A 23,556-nucleotide genomic window follows, 5' to 3' on the forward strand; every position below is an offset into this window, starting at 1 on the left:
CTTATAATTAGCCCACATTCCTTGCCTTCGAATGCCCTGCAGGCTTCTGCCTTTTGTTTAGCGTAGAAAATTAAGCAGTAGTAGCTCTGCATTTATGAATTTCTTGGTTCCCCAGAAGTTGCTTGCCTCACAAAATTCTCATCCATTTATCTAAATAGATATAATTTCATTTATTTCATCCAGTTGCTTTTCTCATCCCATTGTGATAAGAGATCACAGATCCTCATCAGCATTGGAGTTCATGTCTGAACCAGGTTAGTTCCTGATCTCACCTGTTGTATGTGTCAGGATTAGTTGCCTGCCTGTTGGACCCTTTACCTCAGCTGGTTTTCTTACAGGAGACATGCCAAGTGTACTGCAGTGGACATCTCAGTCTTATGCTGTGGTCTTATTCTACAGCAATCTCTTTGTACCTGGCACAGGTCATGAGCTTTGAAACATCTTCTGGCATTGTGGCTTCCTTGTATGATGCTGTTTTCGTGACAAAGAAGTCAATGGCCTCTGCAGGCTTGCGTCATATGAATAGGGTTCATCTTCTGAATAATAATAACATATATGAACATTTATTTTACCAGATTAAACAATAACTTAGGGGAGGGAAAGTCAGTCTGATATCTTCAAGTCTTTTCATTATGTAACACATTTCTCAGAAATATACAGAAAATGGAATAAAGAAGATGTCGCTTTGAAATGGTCTATTGACACAAATGAAAAACGGTTTCCAGGTCATGCTTGATCAGAAAATAAGGGCATCATGACCTTGAAAAATACTTTCTATTTCATTTAACTTGAACATTTGCCATTCACTGATTTGTAAAGTGATAGAAAATACAACAGTATCATATTTCATGAAAAGGCCTGGTGCACTCGGCCAGCTTTCTCTAAAACTTTATGAAAGCTTCCTTACTTTACAAATATCAGTTTAGAATACCAAAAATGAATGCAAACCTGAAAGAAAACATGTAGAATATTACAGTAAAATTCTTGGTTCAAAAGGCCATTAACGTGATATTTTGTACCATCTCTGTAACGTCAGTTTATTAAAAGGCTGTGATTCTCGTTGGAACACTACACCAGGATCTGAAAACTTAATATTTTCTGACATTGAAACTGAGTGTCATGGCACTGCACTGGAATCGGACCTATCTCCCAGACCTTTCAAACTTCACTGTCAGGACACTGTTCTGGAATCTGAAACTTACAACTGAAAATGACTGACAAAAAGCATTGCACTGAAATCTGAAACACTCGTGATCCTGTAATTGACGACCAGAACATTGCACTGAAACTGATACGTTTCTTTAATGACTTACATATGACATCCAGGTACAGAGTCATCAGTGTACAGGAGGCTGTTGATCAGATTACAGTTGTGTCCATTCCTCTTCAGGGCTTTCATCTGAAGACCCAGACTCCGACCTGAAGGATTCTATATCTGGCGAGGGCCTTACCGCTCTGTGTTTACCTATAGTGGCATATATTTCAGATTGATCGTCCCTTACGTTGTCATAAACGCTGGAACGATAATTGTGAGGTCTGTCTGTTTCAACAGCAGGGAGAGTATAGTCTACATCTGCCGCTGTAGGTTTCTTGACGGGACTAAAAGGCGTGTTTTTCCTGTGGAATGTATGTTCTGGTGTCTTCATGACACTCGTTTCCTGAGGGAGGTCAGCCGAGAAATGTATCGGGAGTCCCGCTTGTTCCGATTCATTCCTGACTGGTGCAGGAGGAAGCTGCCCATCATCTTGGTGTGAAGTCAATAATCGGAATACCTGTGGGAATAATGGACTTATGAGATTGTCTTATAAATAAAAGGAGAATGAGCTGAGTTTCATGAAAGCAAAATGTGTTGAAAGAAGAATAAGATACATGGAAAACTAAAGAAACATACTAAACAGTCAGAAAAAAACGGGAAAAATCAGAGGCAAACATGGACCTGCAGAGACAGACAGATGGTAAATAAAGTCAGAAATATGAAAGCTGCTGAAAAGGTGATGAAAGGAAAATTAATATAGAAGATGTGAGAGTCAAGGAAGTGTAAAATTTTGCACAAAGGAGGGAAATGGAAAGAAGTGATACAACAAAATTACATACTGTAAAGAGGGAAAAATAACCTAAAAACAAAGCCTCCCAGATTCAGAAAATTTAAACAAAAGAAGAAAGCAAAGGTAGGAAAACAGGGCAAAACATGAGGAGAGGAAATAAGGAAAAAGAGTGAATAAAGGATTGGATAAACAGAACAGAAAATAGGAGTCATAAAGATGCATAAAAGCAAAGTTGAACAAAAGCCAAAAAACACACTAATAAAAGAAGAAGAAAGTAGTAAGGAATAAGTAAGATCATAAAGGGGTTAAAAATGGAGCCAGAAAAATGGCAAATTTTTTAAGTAATCTGTACTTTTCACAGGTATACAAACCAGAGTCTGTAAAATAGGTGTGAAAAACCAAAGAAATGAAGCAACGTAGATGAGATTGGTTACCACCAATATGAAAGACTCATTTGTGTACCTAGAAAAAATATAAATTACTTTAATAAATCTGGCATTTGCTCCTATTGGGATAAAAACACTATGCCTTCCACATATGAAGATTCGCTTCTTGAGAGGGAGAGTGCCTGAAGGCAAGGGGAAGACTCTACCACATCCTCTCTTCCCCATATTAAAGAAGAGGAGACAGGACAGGAGTTTGTAGTGCACTTATCGTGACTCATTTAGGTCCAGCATGTACTCGGGTACGAATGCTCTCAGATTGGAAGGGGAGGAGTGGAGAAACACATTTCTCTCACTCATGAAACTAACTTTTAAGCCAAAGCACTGCACTCAAAGGAAGCATAGGATACCCAGGAGGGACCTGGTAACCACTACTTATTGAGCTGCCACTGAAGGCTGGAAGAGGGGAGTCGGAAAACGAACCCCACAAAAACACATTCCTTGAGAATGGTAAGAATACTGTAGAAGGAACGTCACAACAGTGGCGCCAGCAAAAGAAGAACAAAGATGAAATCTACAAAATGTGTTAACGACTGTAGAAAAGTAGGAAAGACTACATTATTTTAAGCATCAGGAAAATGAAAGCTACAGGCCAAGATGAGTCTTACCTCATTTAACGTTGTCTGAGAAACGTCGTACTCTGTGACGCCCAACTCTTTTGCTCTATTCAGGCAATCAAATATAAGTTGCAGTGGCAATCTCCTGCTGACCTCCATGACCAAGGTTAAATGATGTTGCTCCTGTGGAATATGTGCTTAATGAGAAAATGTTGTGCCTGCAAGGTTGGATAAGTGTTCCTGTTCGTTAAGCTGGAAATGTTCTTCAATCGTCAAAGGGGATTATAGGATCATTAATCAGAGTGTTAAGTTAAAAGAAATTACTTAATGACTGACACTTTTCTCTATGCTAAGCCACTATGATGAAAATACTAAGAACAGAGATGATTTGGCTCTGACAGGTAAAGTTTTATGTGCTATATCAATGGCGGATATAGTTAATCTTTGTTTTGCTGTCAGGCATTTGAAATTTATGATAATGCATTGCAGAACACTTTATACTGTACTGTAGTTATGTGATATCACTGGTGTTCTGCTGAATGAGAATGATTACTTTAAATTTATGTTATCAACACAAGCAACTGCAGCTTGGGGGATTCGTATTAGCATTATTCAGAGGTTTTAGGTGAAATACAAAGGTGTTTTGGGTGAATTATGGAGGTGTGAGTATAGCTTTCTTGGTGAAGAATAATGTTATTCCTATCAAAGTATATTCGCTATGTCTGAAAATAGCTTGTTTCAAGAAGGGTTTACTGATAGTAGTAGCTAAGTCAACAACATTTCTTTTGAAAAGTGAATAAATATAAACCTTTAGCAAGACGTCCATCCACTGACTTCGGAGGAAGTCCACAACCGCAGCCATGTCTTCGATGACGTTCGTCTTGATTCTTATTGAGTATTTATCACCTAACCTATTGTTGAAACAAAGAGAGAGATGACTATGGTACTGAAGATAAATATAATATTGATTGGAATGGAATATAGAATTTAGGCCAAAGGCCAGGCACTGGGACCTATGAGGTAATTCAGAACTGAAACAGAAATTGAGTGTAGAAAGGTCTGAAAGGTGTAACAGGAGGAAAACCTCAAAGCAGTTGCACTGTGAAATAACTGTTAGGAAATGGTGGATAGCAAGATGAAAAATAATATGAATGGAGGTACAGTAAAAGGAATGCGAGGGATTGCAGCTAGGGGCCAAAGGGACACTGCAAAGAACCTTTAGTAATGCCTACAGTGCACCATGTGAGGTGCACTGACGGCACTAACCCCCCTACGGGGAATATAATATTGATTGAAAACAAGGAGAGATAAATATAATATTGTATTGAGGATGTTATTCTTCAGCATCATGTTTACGGAAATATAGAACATAAATAAAGGCTAATGCCACGAAGGAAAGTGAAACAACGGAGTGGTGCTGCTAGGCCCTCCAGTCTGCTAAGTAAAGGACAGGAAGTCGAAAGGCCTAGCACTGCTCCATTGTTCCACTTTCCTTCGTTTATTTATATATTCATCACGTTCCATATTCTCACGGTTCAGTTATAGAATATAGAACATATGTTTTTTCAATCCAAAATATTGCCATAAAAATTGGATTTACTGATAGTGCTGTATATTTTCATGCAACAGTTGATCTCTATGGTTTTATGAAACATGGCAAAAACAGTCAAGGAACCACTGCATGTCACTTACATATGTGCTCTGCATTTTGTAACTTACCTAAATAAAATTAAATCTTTCATTTTTGGAATATAAATGTACTTTTTTAACATTTTCATTTACATTGACATATTTCATATTACAATACAGTAAGTGATTTATGTAAAACCTGAAATTTCTTCCTGAGGTTTACAGTACTTATAAAGAGAACATTTATATACCTGCCTAGCGAGATCTTAGTAATGTATATCTTTCCTCTCTTATTATCGTAAAGGCATTCACGAAGAAGGAATCTTTTGAAAATAAGACCCGAAAATGGCAATCCAAAATTGAAACCACATACATCCATAACATATGAGGACACTTTCATAATGCTGAGATGAATTGTTCCCTAAGTACATATGAAGTAAGGATGACTTGAAAAGTGTGAAACGTGCTTTGTTCGTTGTCCAACCTCACATCTATTCAGCCTTTATTACTGCATAAATGGGTTGTACAACAATATTCAGTCTGATAAGCAAAATACATGCTAAAAATCTGTGGGCTTTTTCATACTTAAACAAAATAAATGGGAATGTAACGTCCAATTATTGTATGACGTCAGCACGTTGATTTTTTTGCAAGAGAGAAGACACGTAGTTAATTCACTCTAGTATAATTTTGAAGTAGTCTATTATAATGGAACCATAGTTTATTCTTGTTTCTGATGTATCGTTTTGTATATATATACATATTACAGAGTATAATTTTATATTATATGTTATGAGACATTATCATGACAGGGAAACTACCTATTTGAAGAAACCATGGCTTTGTTTCAATTTAAATTTCAGGATAGGTTACTTTTTCATAACCATAATCCTGAAAATAGGCAGGTTAACAAAAAAAGGGGAGAACTTACTTGTTTTTGAGATAATGCGGAGAACCCAAGCAGACAAAACAGCCATTGACCATAATGGCCATTCTGTGTGAGAGGATGTTGACCTCATCCATAGAATGAGAAGTCAGAAGCACTGTCCTGCCATCCTGGGTGACACTCTTGATGGCGGACCAAATGCCTCTGCGTGATGATGGATCCAAACCACTGTATGGAGAGAGAATGAAGTTTGTTACTTTGTACCTTTACTTCCAAACACACTTTTGTTTAAGGAGAAGTACTCGGTGCTACTTTGGCTTGTTATCTACGTGTCATCCCCAAGGTGCTAGTACTAAACATGGCATTTATTATATTTACAAAAAATTCGTGAGTTAGCACCGAAGCAGAAAAAGTTCTTTTCAAAAATCACAGCACGCTTAGTTTTTAAGATTAAGAGTTCATGTTTTTTTGTCATTGCCTGAAGTTTAGTATGCAACCATCAGAAATGAAAAAAATATCATTATCATATATAAATATTGGAATATTTGTATATAATGGTAGACAAATCGCGCTGTAAGCAAAACGGTTAAAGCTAATGACTTAATTTTTTTAGTTGTATTGTACACTAAATTGCGATGATTTTGGTATATAACAAATTTTAAAACGATCAAAGCAACACAGAGAAAATATTATCACAAAATGATGCATGAATTCGTAACGATGGACGTAAAAATTTTTTTTTTTTTCAAAAATTCACCATAAATCAAAATATTATGCTAGAGACTTCCGTTTGTTGAAAAATGAAGCTAATTGATTGAATATTACTAGACTGTAAGTGTTTTAGCTACAATTGCGTTTTTCAACCACTCGAGTCAAAGTTGAGTTGACATTTGCTACGTCCACCGGCATTCAACGATCCAACAGGTGTTTAAGGGTTAATATAAGTCATCAAAGAAATGGGTGTATATGATACTTTGATCAGGGGCTAGTACTGAACATCCCACTGAGGTGATTAGCATCACTACTTTGGATTGTCACTTTTGTGCCTTGAGACCCTTGCACTGATATAGCCATTTCACATCACTCAACAACAGTTTCTATCCCAGTCTCATCATTTCTCCTAAAAACTTGAAACTTTACACCTGCCTACTGAAGTTATTTTCTCGATGGAACTAAACCCTCTGGCAACTCTCATCCATCTTTTCACTTATATCTATATTTTTTTATCACATTTTTGTCATGTATTTTTATTTCTCTTAGCCTCTGTATCACTGATACACAGGAACATTTATATCTTTCTTCATTCCTTTGGAAAGTTTCCCCCATCCAGGCACCTTATGCAGCGCTGTCAGTGAGTCAGTCACACTATCTCCACCATACTGCATCATATGCAGCAATGTCAGGGGGTCAATCACACTATCCCCACCATTCCACATCATATGGAGTGCTGTCAGCAAGTCAGTCACACTATCCCCACCATAACGCATCATAAGCAGCGCTGTCAGTGGGTCAGTCACACTATCCCCACCATACTGACCATACTGCATCATATGCAGTGTTGTCAGCAGGTCGGTCACACTATCCCCACCATACTACATCATATGCAGCGCTGTCAGTGGGTCAGTCACACTATCCCAACCATATCGCATCATATGTAGCTCTGTCAGGGGTCAGTCACACTATCTCCACCATACTGCAGCATCACACTTTTGAACTACTCAAGCCCTACAACATTTCCTTTCTCCAACACTTTTATCCTTTCTCTAACACTTTTATCCTTTCTCCAACACTTTTATCCTTTCTCCAACACTTTTATCCTTTCTCCAACACTTTTATCCTTTCTCCAACACTTAGCTGCCTTCCTTCCAGCCTAGCTCTCTCAAACTGACATCTACCCCCTCCCCCTCCTGCATCATTAAGGTGTGCCTCATCCATTTAACACATTCATGAACTTCAAATTACTAACTTCTTCCACAGAAGGCCTCATGCTTAACAAAAAGCATCTTTTTATGTGTATCAGTGTAAGATCCATTTGCTCAGTAACCTTTCTCTGCATTTACCTGTCTGAAGAACAAATTTTACCAACTAAAGTATCTGAATCTAAGACGCTGAGATCTGGTGCTCAGTGGGATCCACATTATGTGTTGAAAGACCTTTTGTGTAATGCAGCTGGCTAACTCACAATTAAAGCAATGTGACACAACAATCTCAAATAATAATTCAACTGAGGCTTAGTAATATATACATTACAATTCAAATCTAAGGATGAACATGTTGATATTTCAAGAAATGCCTTTCAGTATAACTAGACGTCACCACTTGGAACAAAATAAGGTCAGCAAACTGTTCAGCTGACTGACCCAACCATACAGGTTTATCTGTCACTGTTTTTAAAGTTAGTTAGTTATAAACAATTTGTTTAACCAGACCTCTGAACTACTGTTTTTAAAAGAGTACAAGATAAATAAAATACTAACGTCGTAGGCTCATCCAGAAGAACCAAGACAGGATTCCCCAGGAGGGCCATGGCTGTCGAGATCTTCCTCTTGGTGCCTCCAGAAAGCTGTGAAATGTATGTATTGTGATCTTGCAATAACCCCATTTGTACTAGTGCTCTTCTGAGTACCTGGAAGTAAACGAATGGTTAAGAAGATAACATGTAGTCATTTATCACGAGGAAGAGAGCCAGGAAAATCCTGCATATGTAAAAGTTTACACAGGGCTCCAAGGGAAGTCCCCATAGGGGAGTAGTGCTATCAGAGCATCTCACACAGTGCAATGTAGGCATTATTTAAGGTTCTTTATAGCAACCTTTTGGCACTTAGGTGCAACCCCTTTTATTCCTTTTTATTATGTATCTGTTCATATCCCCTTTCTTCCATCTTACTAGCCACCCTCTCCTAACAATCATTTCAATATTATTTTCAACGCTGAGCGACCTCATAGGTCTCAGAACTTAGCCTTTGGCATAAAATTTATGTTAAAATCCAGTCCAATCAAAGGGAAGTGGAAATTTGTTGGGAATTCTAAAAAATTCTTTACTATACAAAGTAAGAGATATCAAGAATGTAAACTTTCCCTTTCTTCTGTTTGACGTGAAATCTGCATCTTTCCTTTTTTGGTGTAATTTTGGTTTCTGAATCCTAATCATTTGCAGTTTCTTGAAAATCACGCATTTCTAAGATTCAAAGTTCCTTGCAATTTTATTGGCATCATACACATTACACACTACATTAAGAAAATACTTTTCATGAAGGAAGCGTAAAGAAAAGGTACGGAACAGAAATGAAGTTGCTTTTTGTAGAAAACAAAGGCAAAGAAAGAAAGGATAAAGTAAATCAAATGAAGTCAAGGTCATACTCACGTGTGACACCTCCGAGTCAGGAAATCCTCTGACGAGAGCCATGACGGAAAGTGCCTCCCTTGGCGTGAGATTGGGATCCAGGGCTTCACTCTGGGGACAATAGCCCATCGTTGGGTGGGGCTGAGCGAGGGCCTCCTCCAACAGCTGACCATTGATTAAGATTTGTCCTCTGGATGGGCGAAGCTCTCCCGTCACGCAGCGAAACGTGGTGGTTTTTCCAGCTCCATTTAGCCCAAGTAAACTGAAACACTGGCGAAGGAAAGACAGCTAACCATTAGAACATTCTAGTCAAGGATAGGAAAGCTCAAGATTAGAACTGTGATGAGTCGTAATGGAAGCAGGATTCACTTACAACTTCTAATGGCCATTCATTTACCATGTTTTATAATGAGAATGCATAACTTGAGTATTTGGAATTCCTTGCAAGACAAAAATGAATTTTCAAGGAAATTATCGTAGCAAAACCTGCAAAGAAAGGACATCCCTTCTGTTAAATGCTTTGGTAAAATATGACAAGCGGAAGACTCGGAAGTTTAAATTCAATACAGAAAAGCAGAATTCTAAGAAAAGTGAACAGAGGGGATAAAAGATCCATGAAAGACAGAATATTTTGAGAACCGGCTTGCCACAACGAAGGCTTTTAAAAACTCTAAGAGTCTCATTCATTATTTTTCCCCTTTTTTATATACAGTATAAGACAAGTGATATTGGCAATAATGGCACCCTGCTCTCAAACATGTACATAACTTAGTGACGACAAAATGTTGGGCTTTAAGGAGCTGCAGCGCATTTGTGATTGATGTACAGTTGACCCCCGGTATTCCTGGGGATGTGTACCACTAGCCCCCGCAAATACTTGACACCCCTCTAAAAATGCTTATAACTGTCTATTTTGATAGTTCAAACACCAAAAAACCCCCTCTAAAAATGCTTATACCTGAGTATTTCAATAGTTTTATCACAAAAAGTGCATATAGTCACAAAAATAATATGAAAATACAGTAAGTTGTGAATATTTCTCTAAGAAAAATAACGCGATTAGGCGAATTTTCTGCAAACAATGTGTATATATGTCCCACAGAGAAATCTGCAAATAGGTGGGGGTCCACTGTATAACTGTTTCATCAACAGGAACATGTCTACATGTTTACAGACCATCTTGATATTATACCTCACCACGCCTCAATGCGAGGAACAGGTTAGAAACGGCCACTGAAGGCGGTGAAGTGAAATCCTTGCCTAGTCCCACTATCCGAAGAACTGTGTCATAGAGGGACGCTCCACCGCACTGGATTCTGTCAAGGAAAGCATGACAGAGCATAATCAGCATGTGTAATCATCTGATGTCATTTTCTTCCAAAGTCTGCTGATATTCAAAATATGGATGTAAAAAGTTGGATATACTGTAAAGTTAAACATGATCTTGAACGAGCATGAGTACAAATGAGTACCTTGTTACTTTTGCATTAAAATTCGACACAAATTTTTTTTAACTTAAAATACAGATAAAGAATAATTACCTAGTCTCTTCAATTTCTTCCATGAGTTTTCACCACTGAGCCTACCTTACACACCTCAGTCAGTCACTCAATCATCCCTCCATTACAATTCGAACATACAAATAGCAACACATGCATCCATTCTTATCAAACTAAGCATCTTACTTAATTCTCTCTGCAGCAACATCTTTGTCCTCTTCGGCGCCAGCCAGTGATCGGGAAGAGTTGGCTCGCTGAGACAAGGGCCCTAGGCACTTTCTCCAGGCATGGAGGACAGCTGTTCCTAATACTGCCCAGATAGCTAAAGACAAGAAGTGTAGTCCTAAGCCTCCCTGCAACTTTGTATCCCAGGAGAAAGGTGTCACGTAGATGTCAATGTCGAATCTTGATAGTATCGCAGTCTGCGGATGGTAAAATGTTTTAGTTATTGAGTGATTATTTTAAAACTAAGCTTATACATATTCTCTCTCTCTCTCTCTCCCTCTCTGTTTCTCTCTCTCTCTTCAAAGTGAGTCTTCTTCAGAGGGAAGCAAGACAACAGTTAATGAACACAAATCATACGTGCATGCGTAAATATACATTTGGCAATATCTTTACCAATGATATGCTGATAGGTACCACCACAGGGGTAAAATAAACAAAAGTTTAAAACATCTGTGTGAATTATTTAGAATTCCTCTTTCCTCTCGATCTGTAACCCAGATAAGGGGAACGCTATTGCGAAGAAGAAGAAGAAAGAAGAAGAACTCTGCAGTACAATGGAAGAAGAAGAAGAAATACGTCTGAAATCTTGTGATGTATTTTTGAACACTGTCATCATGCAGTACAATGATCATGACATAAGACCAAGAACTAAAATGAAAAGAGATTATCAATAAGACCCAGAACTGGGATGGAAAAAGCCTGAAGATCTTCAAGAATGAGGTCAGGAACAGGAATAAAGGATACTTGAAAGATAATCTGAAATAAGATCATGAACAACAATTAAAATGTTGAAATATAATCTGAACTATTACAATTACCATGTACAAAAAAGGCTTCAAGGATAATTAAAAATGGGGGACACTTTGTATGAGTCAAGTCATACACTGATACACATTCCAGTCAATTAAATGAAACTTTATCAAAATTAAAACTCTTCTAGTGCTTCCAAAACATCTTATTTGAAAAGGAGACAAATCTGAAAAATGTCAGAGGAGATATATTTAAGAATACACTTGGGGAGGGTTGCAGGAAATACAGGATAGAATTGCTCAAATTAAGGGATGCTGACAGGTAGGTCGATATACCTGCAGTATGCAAAAGTTTGAAAACATTCATCTATATAGGCAGTCCCCAGGTTACGGCGGTCTTGGGTTCCAACTTTATAGTGCATGGCTTATGGCATCATTAACTTGATTCTACAGCGCCATAAGCAGTTTTACGGTGCCTTATCTGGTTTTACAGCGCCATAGGCACCATTTATTCCCATTGTTATTATTATGATGTTCCAGTTTACAGCGTTTTTCGGGTTATGGCGCGCCCCCGGAAATGGAACCCCTGCCGTAAACCGGGGACTGCCTGTAGTACCTAGTTTTCGCTTTGGAAATGCTGCAATTAAAATGATCAAGAAAACAAGGCGAAGGAAAAGCACTCACCTTCGCATAACTGATGGAGAGGTCCTTGACGCCAAAGGCAAAGGAGAATGGTGGAAAGACCAGGAACAGGTATTTCAGCACCCCTTCCATTTCCTTCAAAGTCTGCAAATAAAAGCAGTGGCATGTAAATTACATACATTAGTACTAGATATACCTACATACAGTATATACAGATATAGATGTATACCAAATATAAAGACATCATATTTACATCCTCTACCAAAAGATCAATAAGGCCATCAATTATGAAAATAAACATTTTCATTCTCAACTGTTTCCTTACTGTATTGGATAAAAAAGAGAAACTATACATCAAAACTGTAACAATGTTAGTACTTGACTAATTATGGTAAGCTTTTTACAGATTTTTATACATTCAATTTCCTGATTATTAGTAAGGCAGTCCCCAGTTAACAGGGGGTTCTGTCCCCAAGCGCCGCTAACAGAAAATGGGCGATAATAGTGCCAAAAACCCTGCTTAACGGTGCTGTTAACCGTAGATCGGTGCCGAATCCCCCACTTAACGCTGCCGTTAACCAGAGATCAGCGCCAAAAATCCGGTTAACGACATCGCTAGCCAAGCGCTGAAATGCTGTTAACCGATGCCGCCGGTAAGTGGGGACTGCCTTATAGCCGTAAAGCATTTTGTGGCTGCCTTGTGGGATATTTCTTTCATTAATTAATTAGTACACTCACGTTATTGACATGCACCATCACACTAAGAATGTTATAATTCTTGGATTAGCTGGAATGGAGAAATCTGTTCATGTTATCACTTATTAGCAGGAAAGTTACTACAGGGGGTCCCCGAGTTAGGACGGCACCAATTTAGATATCAAGTTACAGCACCTTAACGGTGCCTATCTATTAATATGCACCAGCTTAAGACGGAAACTGACTTATGGTGTGCCGCAGGTTACCACCTTCTTATTCGAGTGAATGATTCTTATCTAATCTTTGCAGCTCAAATTTGGTGTCGTCAGCAGCGCCTCTCCATTCTGACATTGGAGTTGAGTAGAACAAGATTTTTCTTTCTGATCCAAACCTTTTGCAGATGACGAAAGGCTCCCTTCTATAAAATGAACTGAGAGTTTTCAGACAGACACCGACTCCAGATTTCCTCTCCACTTGGCTGACTTTCAAGCCAAAGAACTTAGGAGTTTTGGTTTACCCAAGCTCTGTCCCATGCAACTTGGTGCACTCATTTCAAATGGTTGATTACTGGAAGTCCACTTTTACTTAGTAGGACTTCATCATTTGAGAATTTAGTTAAGCTATTGCTTATCAAGTCAAAAATTCTAAGTCCAATCACAAAACTTGTATCAGAATAACTTTACTATATGAGCAGGCCATTATTTGGAAATATTTGGCAAGATCATTCACGAATGACAAATTCGTTTCCCAGTAGAGTAATCAAACTTTAAATAATTTGATCAGCAGTTATAATAAAGCAGTCAGTCAGTTTTTCTCCTTCTTGAATTCTTTTCCATACATCAGTTCTTCAGTGCTTTCAAACGCTTTCCCTAGGTCCCCATTCTTCATACAACTGTATCAGAATTCTCAAACAACCTTGATGATAAATAGCTGAATCGCCTCTCCCTCACATCTAATCCAATGGGGCTTTTTCCTCACCTGGCATACCTTTCAAAGCCTGGTCGGCCTTTCTGCTTAAGTATTACTCACATACCACTGCTTATCACATATATATTAATTTTAAATCCCGGCATCTTTCCATTCTCCAACGTTTTATTTGATCAACATTTAACAGCAGTTACCTAGTTCTTAATTGACCTTTTATGAATCCCTCCTACTTTTGAAAGGTTCATTATTGTCTCTTCTATTCTTTGCATTCAGCAGCTCCTCGAAGAACCCGTTCCGTTGACATGGGACTGCATTCTCTTCAAACAGCAGCGCTACTACATTTGCATTTCATTACCATACCCATTCCCGCAACTGCATTTCGCAGAATCTCACCTGTGTGCTTTTGTGTCTATAAGTTGCTGGGGATACAACCAATATCCAGTAAAATTAGGTAAATTACAGAAATAGAAGATATTAAAAAAGCTCTTTGAGATTGCTGTAATAAGATTTGATACATGCAGGGAGGTTACTGATAAAAACTCTCCAGTCAAAATGTTACATTTCATGCTAATAGGGAAAAGACCCGAGAGCACATTCCTGAGATGTATGCTAGTATTGCACCAGCCCTGGTTTTTTTGCCATGCCCCTAGGTTAGGTTAGGTTAGGTAGGTTAGTACCTCTGGAGTAATTTGGGTATGGGAAATATAATGAGATTATTTTCAAGAAAATTCTATGGTTAGTTTTTAAGACATGGCGTCCCGCTTTTTTCTGGGAAAGGTCCCGGGACTCGGTTACATCTCGGGAAATGTGACCCAGGAAGGGCAAAGCCAAATTTATACATACTACAAGGGAAGTCAGAGTAAACAGCAGGTAATTACGTTCTTTGAAGATCATTGGGCAATAAAATGCATTTTAAGAAATAACGAACAAGTGACCGGAGGGGGTATTATTATTTACTGTTCCAAATTCTTACTTTGTTACTGTTACATAATGCAAGAAACTCTCACTGGAGGTCAAATTTTGGATATTCATGTTAATTTACAGCAAAGAGTGATTGGAACTAAATCTTACATTGATGCAAAAAAAAAAAAAAAAAAAGATTTAAGATAATTAAGGTGAAGAACAACATTAACAAAAGAGTCCAATGTTTTGAGGGGTTTTACAAGAGCCAAGACTTGCAATTCAGAATTTAGAACCTTGAACAGAACCCTTGAGGTCACGGTAGCAGCATTTTCATTGCCCTTAGATCAAGGGTACTTACAATAACCTTGGAGCCAATATCGTAATCCAGGTCCTAAGGAATGTACAATAATAAGAGTCAAAATAAATCTTACAATTTATCAGAAATAAAATAAGAATCAAAATAAATCTTACAATTTATTGGCTGTAAAATAAGAATCAAAATAAATCTTATAATTTATCGGTGTAAAATAAGTGTTTTGAAGGTTTTAGGTATGGAACTGAATATAGAATTCAGGCCAAAGGCCAAGCACTGGGACCTATGAGGTCACACAGTGCTGTAAGGGAAGTTGACAGTAAAAGGTTTGAGAGGTGTAACAGGAGGAAAACCTTTTGCAGTTGCACTATGAAATAATTGTTAGGAGGGGGTTGAGGCAAGTAAGATGGAAGAAAAAGAATATGAAAGGTGGTACAGTTAAAGGAACGAAAGGAGTTGCAGCTAGGGGGCCAAAGGCACGCTGCAAAGAACCTTAAGTCTTCGTTCCAAGCCAGTCTCATCTAATCAGAGATACGTTTCCTGGTTGATATACAAATCACTCGAAATAATATAAGCAAGGCCTCGGAGCCTCAGACAGGAGGGAGCTCACTTACCGCAACCCAGGTGTAGAACTGGCAAGTGACAACGATGAGCGAAGTGATGAGCCCCGTGGCGAAGGCTGCCGAAAAGAAGGAGAGGACTGCAGAGGCCTCAGACTTGAAGGTTCCCTCCACCAGGTAGAACAGAGGCAGCAGGCTTAACCTGTAAGGTAGATCGAATCGTCAAATATCTCTTATTCTCTCCCAGGCAGCTTTCATTATCTGGGGTTTACTAATACAGGTCACTTTACTGAAAAGGACATGTGTAAATTAAATCCAAGACAAATACGAACAGAAAAAATTACTTATTTCCTGCATATGAAGGAACTGAATTATCAGACATGTTCACAAACAGATGCAAGTACATAAAATTCAGCGAACAATCGATCAATGCATGAACCTGTCAATCAGTCAGTGGGAAGATTAAAGAAATAATGAGAAATATCCAAACTCCTACAGCAAAAGCAACATTTGAAGAATTTTTCTTTTATGTTGCTCAGCACGAGAAAAAAATATTTGAATGGGAGACCTCCAAGTACCCTCTATACATTCAGATTGGGTAATCGAAACTGCCAAAACCTAAACTGAATAAAAAAAGTTACCATTCAACTGAGGAGTTTTGTGTTTGGTTGCAATTACATTTACCTTAATTTCACTTCTCGATAATGTACGGTGGGTAGAGCAGTTGCATTGGATGTTGACGGATCGTATCGAACTCTCTTTCTAAGTACTGTACCCATTTAAACATATACTAAGCCCTCTGAGAAAGATTGCATCATGGTAGCTTAGGAAATGAATATAAGAAACAGCGAAAGTACAGTAGGCTTCCTATATATTGTGAAGGTGTTCTGTTCTCTTCCCTTACGAATAATATGCCTATGAAAGGCAATTTTCCGTCCTTTTTATTCATTCCGTTTTAAATGTTAGGGTCAAACTAGAGAGATCAGAGTGCTGCAAAACATACAACCATATACAGTGCATCACCAACTTACAATGGATTTGATTGTACGGCGCTTTTTCAGCGCTGTTAACAGCGTTTTACAGTGCCGTAACTTGACGTTGCATCACGTTAAGGTGCCATCGCCAACATTGACGCCACTAATTGTAAGAATAGGCACCAAGTTAATGTCGATTACAGCGCTGTAACTTGACGCAACATCAAGTTACTGTGCCGTTAAAGGTGAAACACAGACTTACGGCAGAAATTAAGGTACGGCTCAGCGCTGGGACAGATCACCGCCGTAAGCCAAGGACCTATTGTACAATTTTTGGTAAAGTGATCAATATAATTTGCAACTTCCTTCTATAAACTTTATGATAAAAAATGCACTCGAACTTGATTATATTTTTTTTTCCCAATCTTGCTCCCTCAGACACAATTACTGAATCACGAAAGTAGACTTAAACCATCATTACAGGTAATCATCTTCTATCTATTTTAATTTTGTAGCCTCAATCAATTGTACTGTATTAACCTCTTAGCAGATTTAATCTTAATGAGTTGTAATTTAGTATTCTTAAACATCTTTTTCATTTTGATAGCTTAATAATTTCTGAAAATTCAGCAGGCAAAACATGAATTTTGTATTGGGAAATGTAAAAGAGAAAAGGCAATAATTCTTTCTAAATTAATTCACATTCAAATACCGTACAAACATAGGGTGAATTAAGCGAGCATAATAATATTCAAGAAAATAAATCATCCCAAACAACTTGCATAAGTGAGAAATCTAGGAAAGATCCTTCTCAGGATCCTACACATTACAGAAGTGCTAAAAAAAAAGGGGACTCCTATGAATGTTCCAGGGCCTACGAGCTGAAGGGTAGTTGGACAGCACTTCAGGTGAGAGGTCCATCAAAAGACTGTCTCATTTTTGCATCAGAAATGGATGCACACAAGCACGGCTCTACCTACCCATACAAAAATGCCAGAAAAATGAAGGCTGCAAGATTATCTCGATAGATAAACTGTTGCTGGTCGAACAGGAGGAGGACGGCAGCCGTCAGCATCACGTTGACAGCAATCACCTGCAGGAAGAAGAGCTGTATGATAGAACACTCACTCGTAAAGGAGGACATTGAGTTACTCCGTTGAAAGAAAACTGTACTAGTTGTCTTATAAAGTCTTTCCTGTGATAATATTAATGAAAGGAATGACCTAAATGAAACAAGGGTGGGTGAGAGAGAGAAAAAGATAAACTGGCAATGTTTTTCTATAGTTAAAGTTCATATTTCAAGGATTTTGTCATCTTTATTCCATCTTTCATCAGAAGTTTTTTGTTTTAAAAGTCTGGTGTCAGCACAGCATCACATTTTACAACCTCTGGTTAAATCTTGTGTTAAGAGAAAATTAATAAATATCTGGAATCAGTGATTCATCTCTCTTGGTTAATTAAGTGTCCAGGGGTCCACACCAGGCTTACTACCAAAATGGACCCCCACCTATTTGCGGTTCTGGATTTGCGGCTTCACCTATTCGCAGATTTCTCTGTGGAACATATATACTTATTATTTGCGGAAAATTCGCCTAAATGCGGTATTTTTCATAGAGAAATATTCACAAATTATTGTATTTTCATATAATTTTCACGACTAAATGCACTTTTTGTGACTATTCAAATATTCAGGTATAAGCATTTTTAGAGTTTTTTTTTTTTGGTGTTTTGAACTATCACGGACTTGAGCTATTCACGGGGGGTAGTGGTGCATATCCCCCCCCCCAGAATACCAGGGGTCGACTGTATATAAGAGGTGCCAATGTCCCCTTAAATCTTATAGGTCTATCCACAACGACCTTAACGTTGATTATAATTCTGAAGCTGTTCATCATACTGATCTGAGAGCTGCCTTTAGCTTATAACCATATGGTTCGGATCTATAAAATTTCTAGGTTTTAAAATTTGGTAAATTTGTATGAATATTCTTTAGTTATAAACAAGCATAAACTACATAAAGACCCTGGCAGACACAAGAGCCCGTGAGTGCTTATCATAAAAGAATTCCCATGTGCAAGGCTAATGAAAATAAACCAGTAACTTTCTCAGCCACACAATGAAAGTATAACTCAGACAAGTACTTTGCACTTATAAGCCAGGTAAGACACACAAACCTGACTATATTCAAAGTTATTTTAACACTGCCATATCAACATATTCCCTAAATCCACTATTTAGTTTGTAAAGACGTCAGACGTCTCTTCCATTCCCATCAATCAGAATCATGTATCGCATCTATCAACACAGAGAATCTCATGTATATATTTGTATGTAGAATTTCCAGGCCTTTTCGCCAATATATATTTTATCACTGTATGTACATTGTGTCTCTTATTGTTGCTATTCGATTGACTGTTAACAAACACAAACTGCTCTCACTCAGCGTACGGGTCATGGCAATCGAAGGCCAGGCACTTCGTTTCCGTCTGCATGCTGCTATGTGCCCCTGTGCCCAGGTAAATGAATTAGTCAGTACCCAGTTCTGTTTCTTTGACCTCACAAGTTCAGCATTAAACGGCTATTACTTAGTCTATTTCTGTAACCAGAGACATATTTATCTCAGTACTTTAAGACATCAACTTCCATTACATTTAAATAAAAGATATTCATAACCCACTTCCAATTAAAGGACAAATAGAGTACTACGTGTAAATAAGTCCCCCAAGTACAATGATCATTCAAAGATACTTTGATATGTAAACAACTGCCACCTGTTACGCAAAGGAAATTCAATACTGTATTGTATTCTGTACAAAATGGACTTCAAGGGGTTTGCTATTAATATGGTGATCCACTGATGTTCCTTGCAATAATCAACTTGAACCAAATGAAACAAAGTGCTCTTTAAAGATTCCAGACAGAGACAAACAGGGTGAACAGAAACAAAAAAGCATTACAGAGCGTTACTCACCAGAGCATCCCAGATCATGTGTGCAGTCCAGTAAAGATTATGACTGAGACCCGCAACGTAAAGCACTGTCCTCTCTCCTCTGACCCTCTCAGCCACCACATAACCTCCAGTTGCTGATGTGACGACTGTCAGCGACACGAGAATCAACAGTCCAATGCCCAGGTCAGCTACGTGCTGTTCGCTGATAGGATAAACAAAGCGAAAGTAAATATAAATTATGCTTACAAAGACTTGAATGCATGTGGATTTGCACAGGCAAAAATTGCCTGGTAAAACATATCACGTGTCTTGCTCTAAAAAGTACTGACAAAGAAAATAGAGTATCTTTCCTTTTGTAATGTTGTATGAACTAGATCTGCTGCCTGGTCGAACATTAACTAATAATGTTTCTGGTGTACAAGTTCATGTTAACACCTGGGAACAGAGATGTCATAAGTGTACTATTCCACAGCAATGCGTTAAAATTTGGTAGTTTAAGTTTCCAAGTTGCAAAAGTTCATACTTGTTTTGTGAATGCAGACTGAAAGAAAATATTAACAACACTAAAAAATATTGCATATTGTAATTTTGGCAAAATTCGGGCAAAAGGCACTTTAACTCCCTGAAATGACTGGACCCCATATGCCTCTGATCTACGACTGCTGCAAATTGATTCAGCACCTGCTATGCTTACGAATAGAATTATTGGTTAACTTTTTGGATCTTTCCTAGATAGTGACCCAAAGGGTTTTAACCCGGTATGTATCCACCTTTGCAGTTTGCTTAGTACAGGCCCGTTGGGGGTCACCATAAAAACAAACAAAAGACTGTAAATATCATAAAGATAATGACCCCCAAGAAATATTAGTCCTAGATAACGACCCTCGAAAACCCTTTTCTACTCACGAGGACATGCTTGATAAACTGTTGCTCGTAAACTTGATTGGATGATTAACAGTGGTGATGTTGAACTCTTTCCCAACAAGTCTCTTGAGCCTGGCATTGTTGAAATGGCTGAGAAAGGCTGGGAGTGCATGGTAGACAGAATTGTCATACCACACAACCACTCCATGACTCTTGTCACTCCCATTCCGTGCACTGTCAGTGCCGAGACTAAGACCACTGTATCTGATGGATGTTGAAAACGATGAGATTTCATGTACATGTACAAAGTTACTTTCTTAATGAAGGAATTCTTCAAAATATCAAGTAAAAAATTAGGATTTTCGTAAAGACTTACCTTCTCTGCAAATATTTTCCTTTGGTGCCTATCAACCAATTACTGAGGCTCGGTTGATCACTCAAGTTCATCCAACACATATTTTCTCTGCAGAGGCATTCAGGCTCTTCAAGCTAGAAATGAAAAAAGACTAATGTGTGAAAAGATGCCGATTACAGGTAGTTCAGAACATTCAAGGCCTCGATGTTTAGAACCGCAGAAGACAGTGAGTGCATATGGTGGAGGACAAAATTCATCCAGAATTGTAGTAACTCCATTATCGAGTTAAAAACTAAAAGAATGTTTATTTAAATCAAATTAAGTGTAAATGGTAAATAAAAAGATAAACAGCGAACAGAAACTATCGTTGAATGCATAATTTACAAACCTAGATCATATGTAATGCCTCATAGCAAGTCTAAAGCAATTTTATCTGTCCTGTCAAGCACAGATTAAATATATGACGAATTGAGTCTGTGTACTCTCAATCCATGGTTCTGTAGGAAGACTTGATGCATGAGCCTGGTGGTGGACAGATTGAATGCTATTTTCACACTAATTGAGAGTTAAGAGCCTTCAAACAAGTGAGTGGAAGCACATAGCAGAAGACAAAGTTGCCATGCTAGTCTTCAACTGAATTTATATCTCCTGGAGTTCATCATTAGTTACTGTGCATCTATTTTCCAAAAAGACAAGAAACGACGGCTCTCAATAGCCTCGTAAACATTGGCTTTCAGTATACTTATCTTACACATAACTTAGTATAAGATAAGCTTGTAGCATCCTACTTTTCTAAAAAGAGTTACAGCTTGGCATGTAATAATAATAATAATAATATTAATTTTTTTCCATGGTAGCAGTGTCTTAAAAGTCAACACATCCTTATCAACAGCTGTTCTGCCCTCCCATGTAACTTATGTAACACTGGGAAGTGGTAAGAGAATGCGGAAGACTAGTGAACAGAGAATAGTGCAAACTGACCATACATTACTTCTACACAATAGGTTGGAAAAATGGAAGGCTGGTGGAGGCCGTACGGGGCTACCTAAAGGTATAAGGATGTCTCACTTAATGAGCAGTGTACAGTCCGTCCTCGACCTACAGCAACACGACTTACAGTGAATCGATCTCACAGCACTATTTCAGCGTCATTAACGGAATTTTATAGCACCATACCTTGATGTTGCATCAAGTTACAGCTGCGAAAGCACCACTGACGGCACTAACGGCAAGAATAGGCATCAAGTTACAGCGCCATAAGCACTGATAATGGCAAAAAATCGACTTACGGTGGAAATCAACTTATGGTGCAGCGCTGGAACAGATCACCCACCGTAAGTCGAGGACGCACTGACCTATAAAAGAGGGTTGACAAGGCCAGCCTAGACCCTATGCACGTTACATATTGTCCTGAAACTTGGACCAAGGTACGCTCCTGCATGTGACAGGCTGGTTCCAGGCATAACCAACAAGTTTGAACTTGGACTATTACTGTAGACTGTTTTAATTACACAAAGATACAATATATAGACACAGATTGTGTTTTATATAGGAGCGAACACTGATTACAAAAAATCAATAAGCCATACATAGGGCTCTCAGAGATGTTCAGAATGGTCCCTAGACAACCCCACTTAGTGTGGCATTTTCCTTACCTCTTGTGAGTTGTTGCAATTGAGGCCTTCTCCTGTGGCTTTCCCAAATGTGGATGGACATGTCTGCCATTTTCCTTCTCCAGTGACCTCAGTGGCAAGACCACTCATTGAGTGATTCAAGGTTCTGTTGGGGCAACAATGAAATAAGTTACCTTGTGACGACATGACAGCCTGTATTACGTAGAAATAAGAAGTGCCTGAATTTTAATTTCAAACAAAAAACTTCTCCCTCATCTATGATCATAAAGCAAGTTATTGGCAAGAATATGAGCAATGACCATTATAATCAAATTAAGGACAATTACGAAATGACAGCGAATCTTCAGAATACTGTGTGGCCTGCAGTTTCTGTCGACTGATATGCTATGAATCACATATGCTATAAATCAAATGGTAAGAGTTTTATCTACACACGACCTAACTTGCTGAAATGAGTGTCTAAACTATGATGAATAAATGTGCTCACAGTAAATAAGAAAATCAACTTGAGAAAGTCAGTGGGTTCTGAGCACTTGAGTACTCCATTCTTCAATGCTTAATTTAGGGGGTCCCACTTGCAGTATCTGCAAAATCAGTAGTAAGACAAGGGAAAACTGCAGTACCTACCATTTTTCTCAGTTTTGTATTTTTGCAGATACTGCAGTCTTCCATTTTAGGGCAGAATACTGGGCCCCACTATTCAGCTGCAAAGGCCATTGTTGGCACTTGGTTAATAATACCTGATATATGCGATGGAAGGCTCATACAAATCCGGCTTCATTATCAGTGGCTTTGCTTCTTCGAACATGGGTCGGATGAGAGATCCCAGCATGGCTAAAATGACGAAGACCAAGGGCAACACAAACATCTGCAAAGAAGACAAACTCATCTGAAATGTGATAACTGGTTGAAGTGTTAGCCTAGTAAGATATAGGCAATGCATTACAGTCGGCCGCCGGTATTCGCGGGGGACGAGTACCACTACCCCTCGTGAATAGCTAAAATCTGCAAATACTCAAAACCCCTCAAAAATGCTTGTAATTGCCTATTTTGACAGTTCAAAACACCATGTAAAAATGCTTATAGTTTTATCAGAAGAAGTGCATTTAGTCACGAAAATGATGTGAAAATATAGTAATTAAGTGAATATTTCTCTATGAAAAATACCACGAATAGGCGAAGTTTCCACAAATAATGTGTATATACATTCCACAGAAAAATCAGCAAATAGGTGAAGCTGCAAATCCGGAACCACGAATAGGCAAGGGTCCACTGTATCTAAACTTGCTGAGTATATGTGAAGTAAGAGAGGTTGACAAAAAGTTCACATACACTATGCAAGCAATTTCACTTAATACAGTG

General features: G+C 38.3%; 1 protein-coding gene across 1 annotated transcript; it reads right to left on the reverse strand.

Moving 5' to 3' along the window:
• Nucleotides 1-609: 609 nt before the first annotated feature.
• LOC136855829 (phospholipid-transporting ATPase ABCA1-like) lies at nucleotides 610-22,956 on the reverse strand. The gene is made up of 17 exons (XM_067133185.1): nucleotides 22,822-22,956; nucleotides 22,216-22,339; nucleotides 20,582-20,694; nucleotides 20,248-20,469; nucleotides 19,363-19,543; nucleotides 17,372-17,484; nucleotides 15,472-15,619; nucleotides 14,903-14,935; nucleotides 12,061-12,162; nucleotides 10,589-10,824; nucleotides 10,096-10,219; nucleotides 8,925-9,173; nucleotides 8,038-8,186; nucleotides 5,606-5,788; nucleotides 3,854-3,956; nucleotides 3,097-3,228; nucleotides 610-1,772 (listed from the first exon to the last, which is right to left on the reverse strand). Exons 2-17 carry the CDS (start codon nucleotides 22,321-22,323, stop codon nucleotides 1,365-1,367), a joined length of 2,604 nt encoding a protein of 867 aa, XP_066989286.1. The 5' UTR covers nucleotides 22,324-22,339; nucleotides 22,822-22,956; the 3' UTR covers nucleotides 610-1,364.
• Between the last annotated feature and the right edge of the window lie 600 nt (nucleotides 22,957-23,556).

This window comes from Macrobrachium rosenbergii, chromosome 33 (genome assembly GCF_040412425.1).
Source record: "Macrobrachium rosenbergii isolate ZJJX-2024 chromosome 33, ASM4041242v1, whole genome shotgun sequence".
NCBI lineage: Eukaryota > Metazoa > Arthropoda > Malacostraca > Decapoda > Palaemonidae > Macrobrachium > Macrobrachium rosenbergii.

Excerpts from the sequence above, each read along its gene's own strand:
- LOC136855829 (XM_067133185.1), bottom strand. The coding sequence starts at position 22,323 with ATGAGTGGTCTTGCCACTGAGGTCACTGGAGAAGGAAAATGGCAGACA. Across the intron at positions 10,825-12,060 it reads TCTCCATCAGTTATGCGAAG|ACTGCGATACTATCAAGATT; the intron begins GTGAGTGCTTTT and ends TACCATCCGCAG. Across the intron at positions 1,773-3,096 it reads CTCAGACAACGTTAAATGAG|GTATTCCGATTATTGACTTC; the intron begins GTAAGACTCATC and ends TTATTCCCACAG.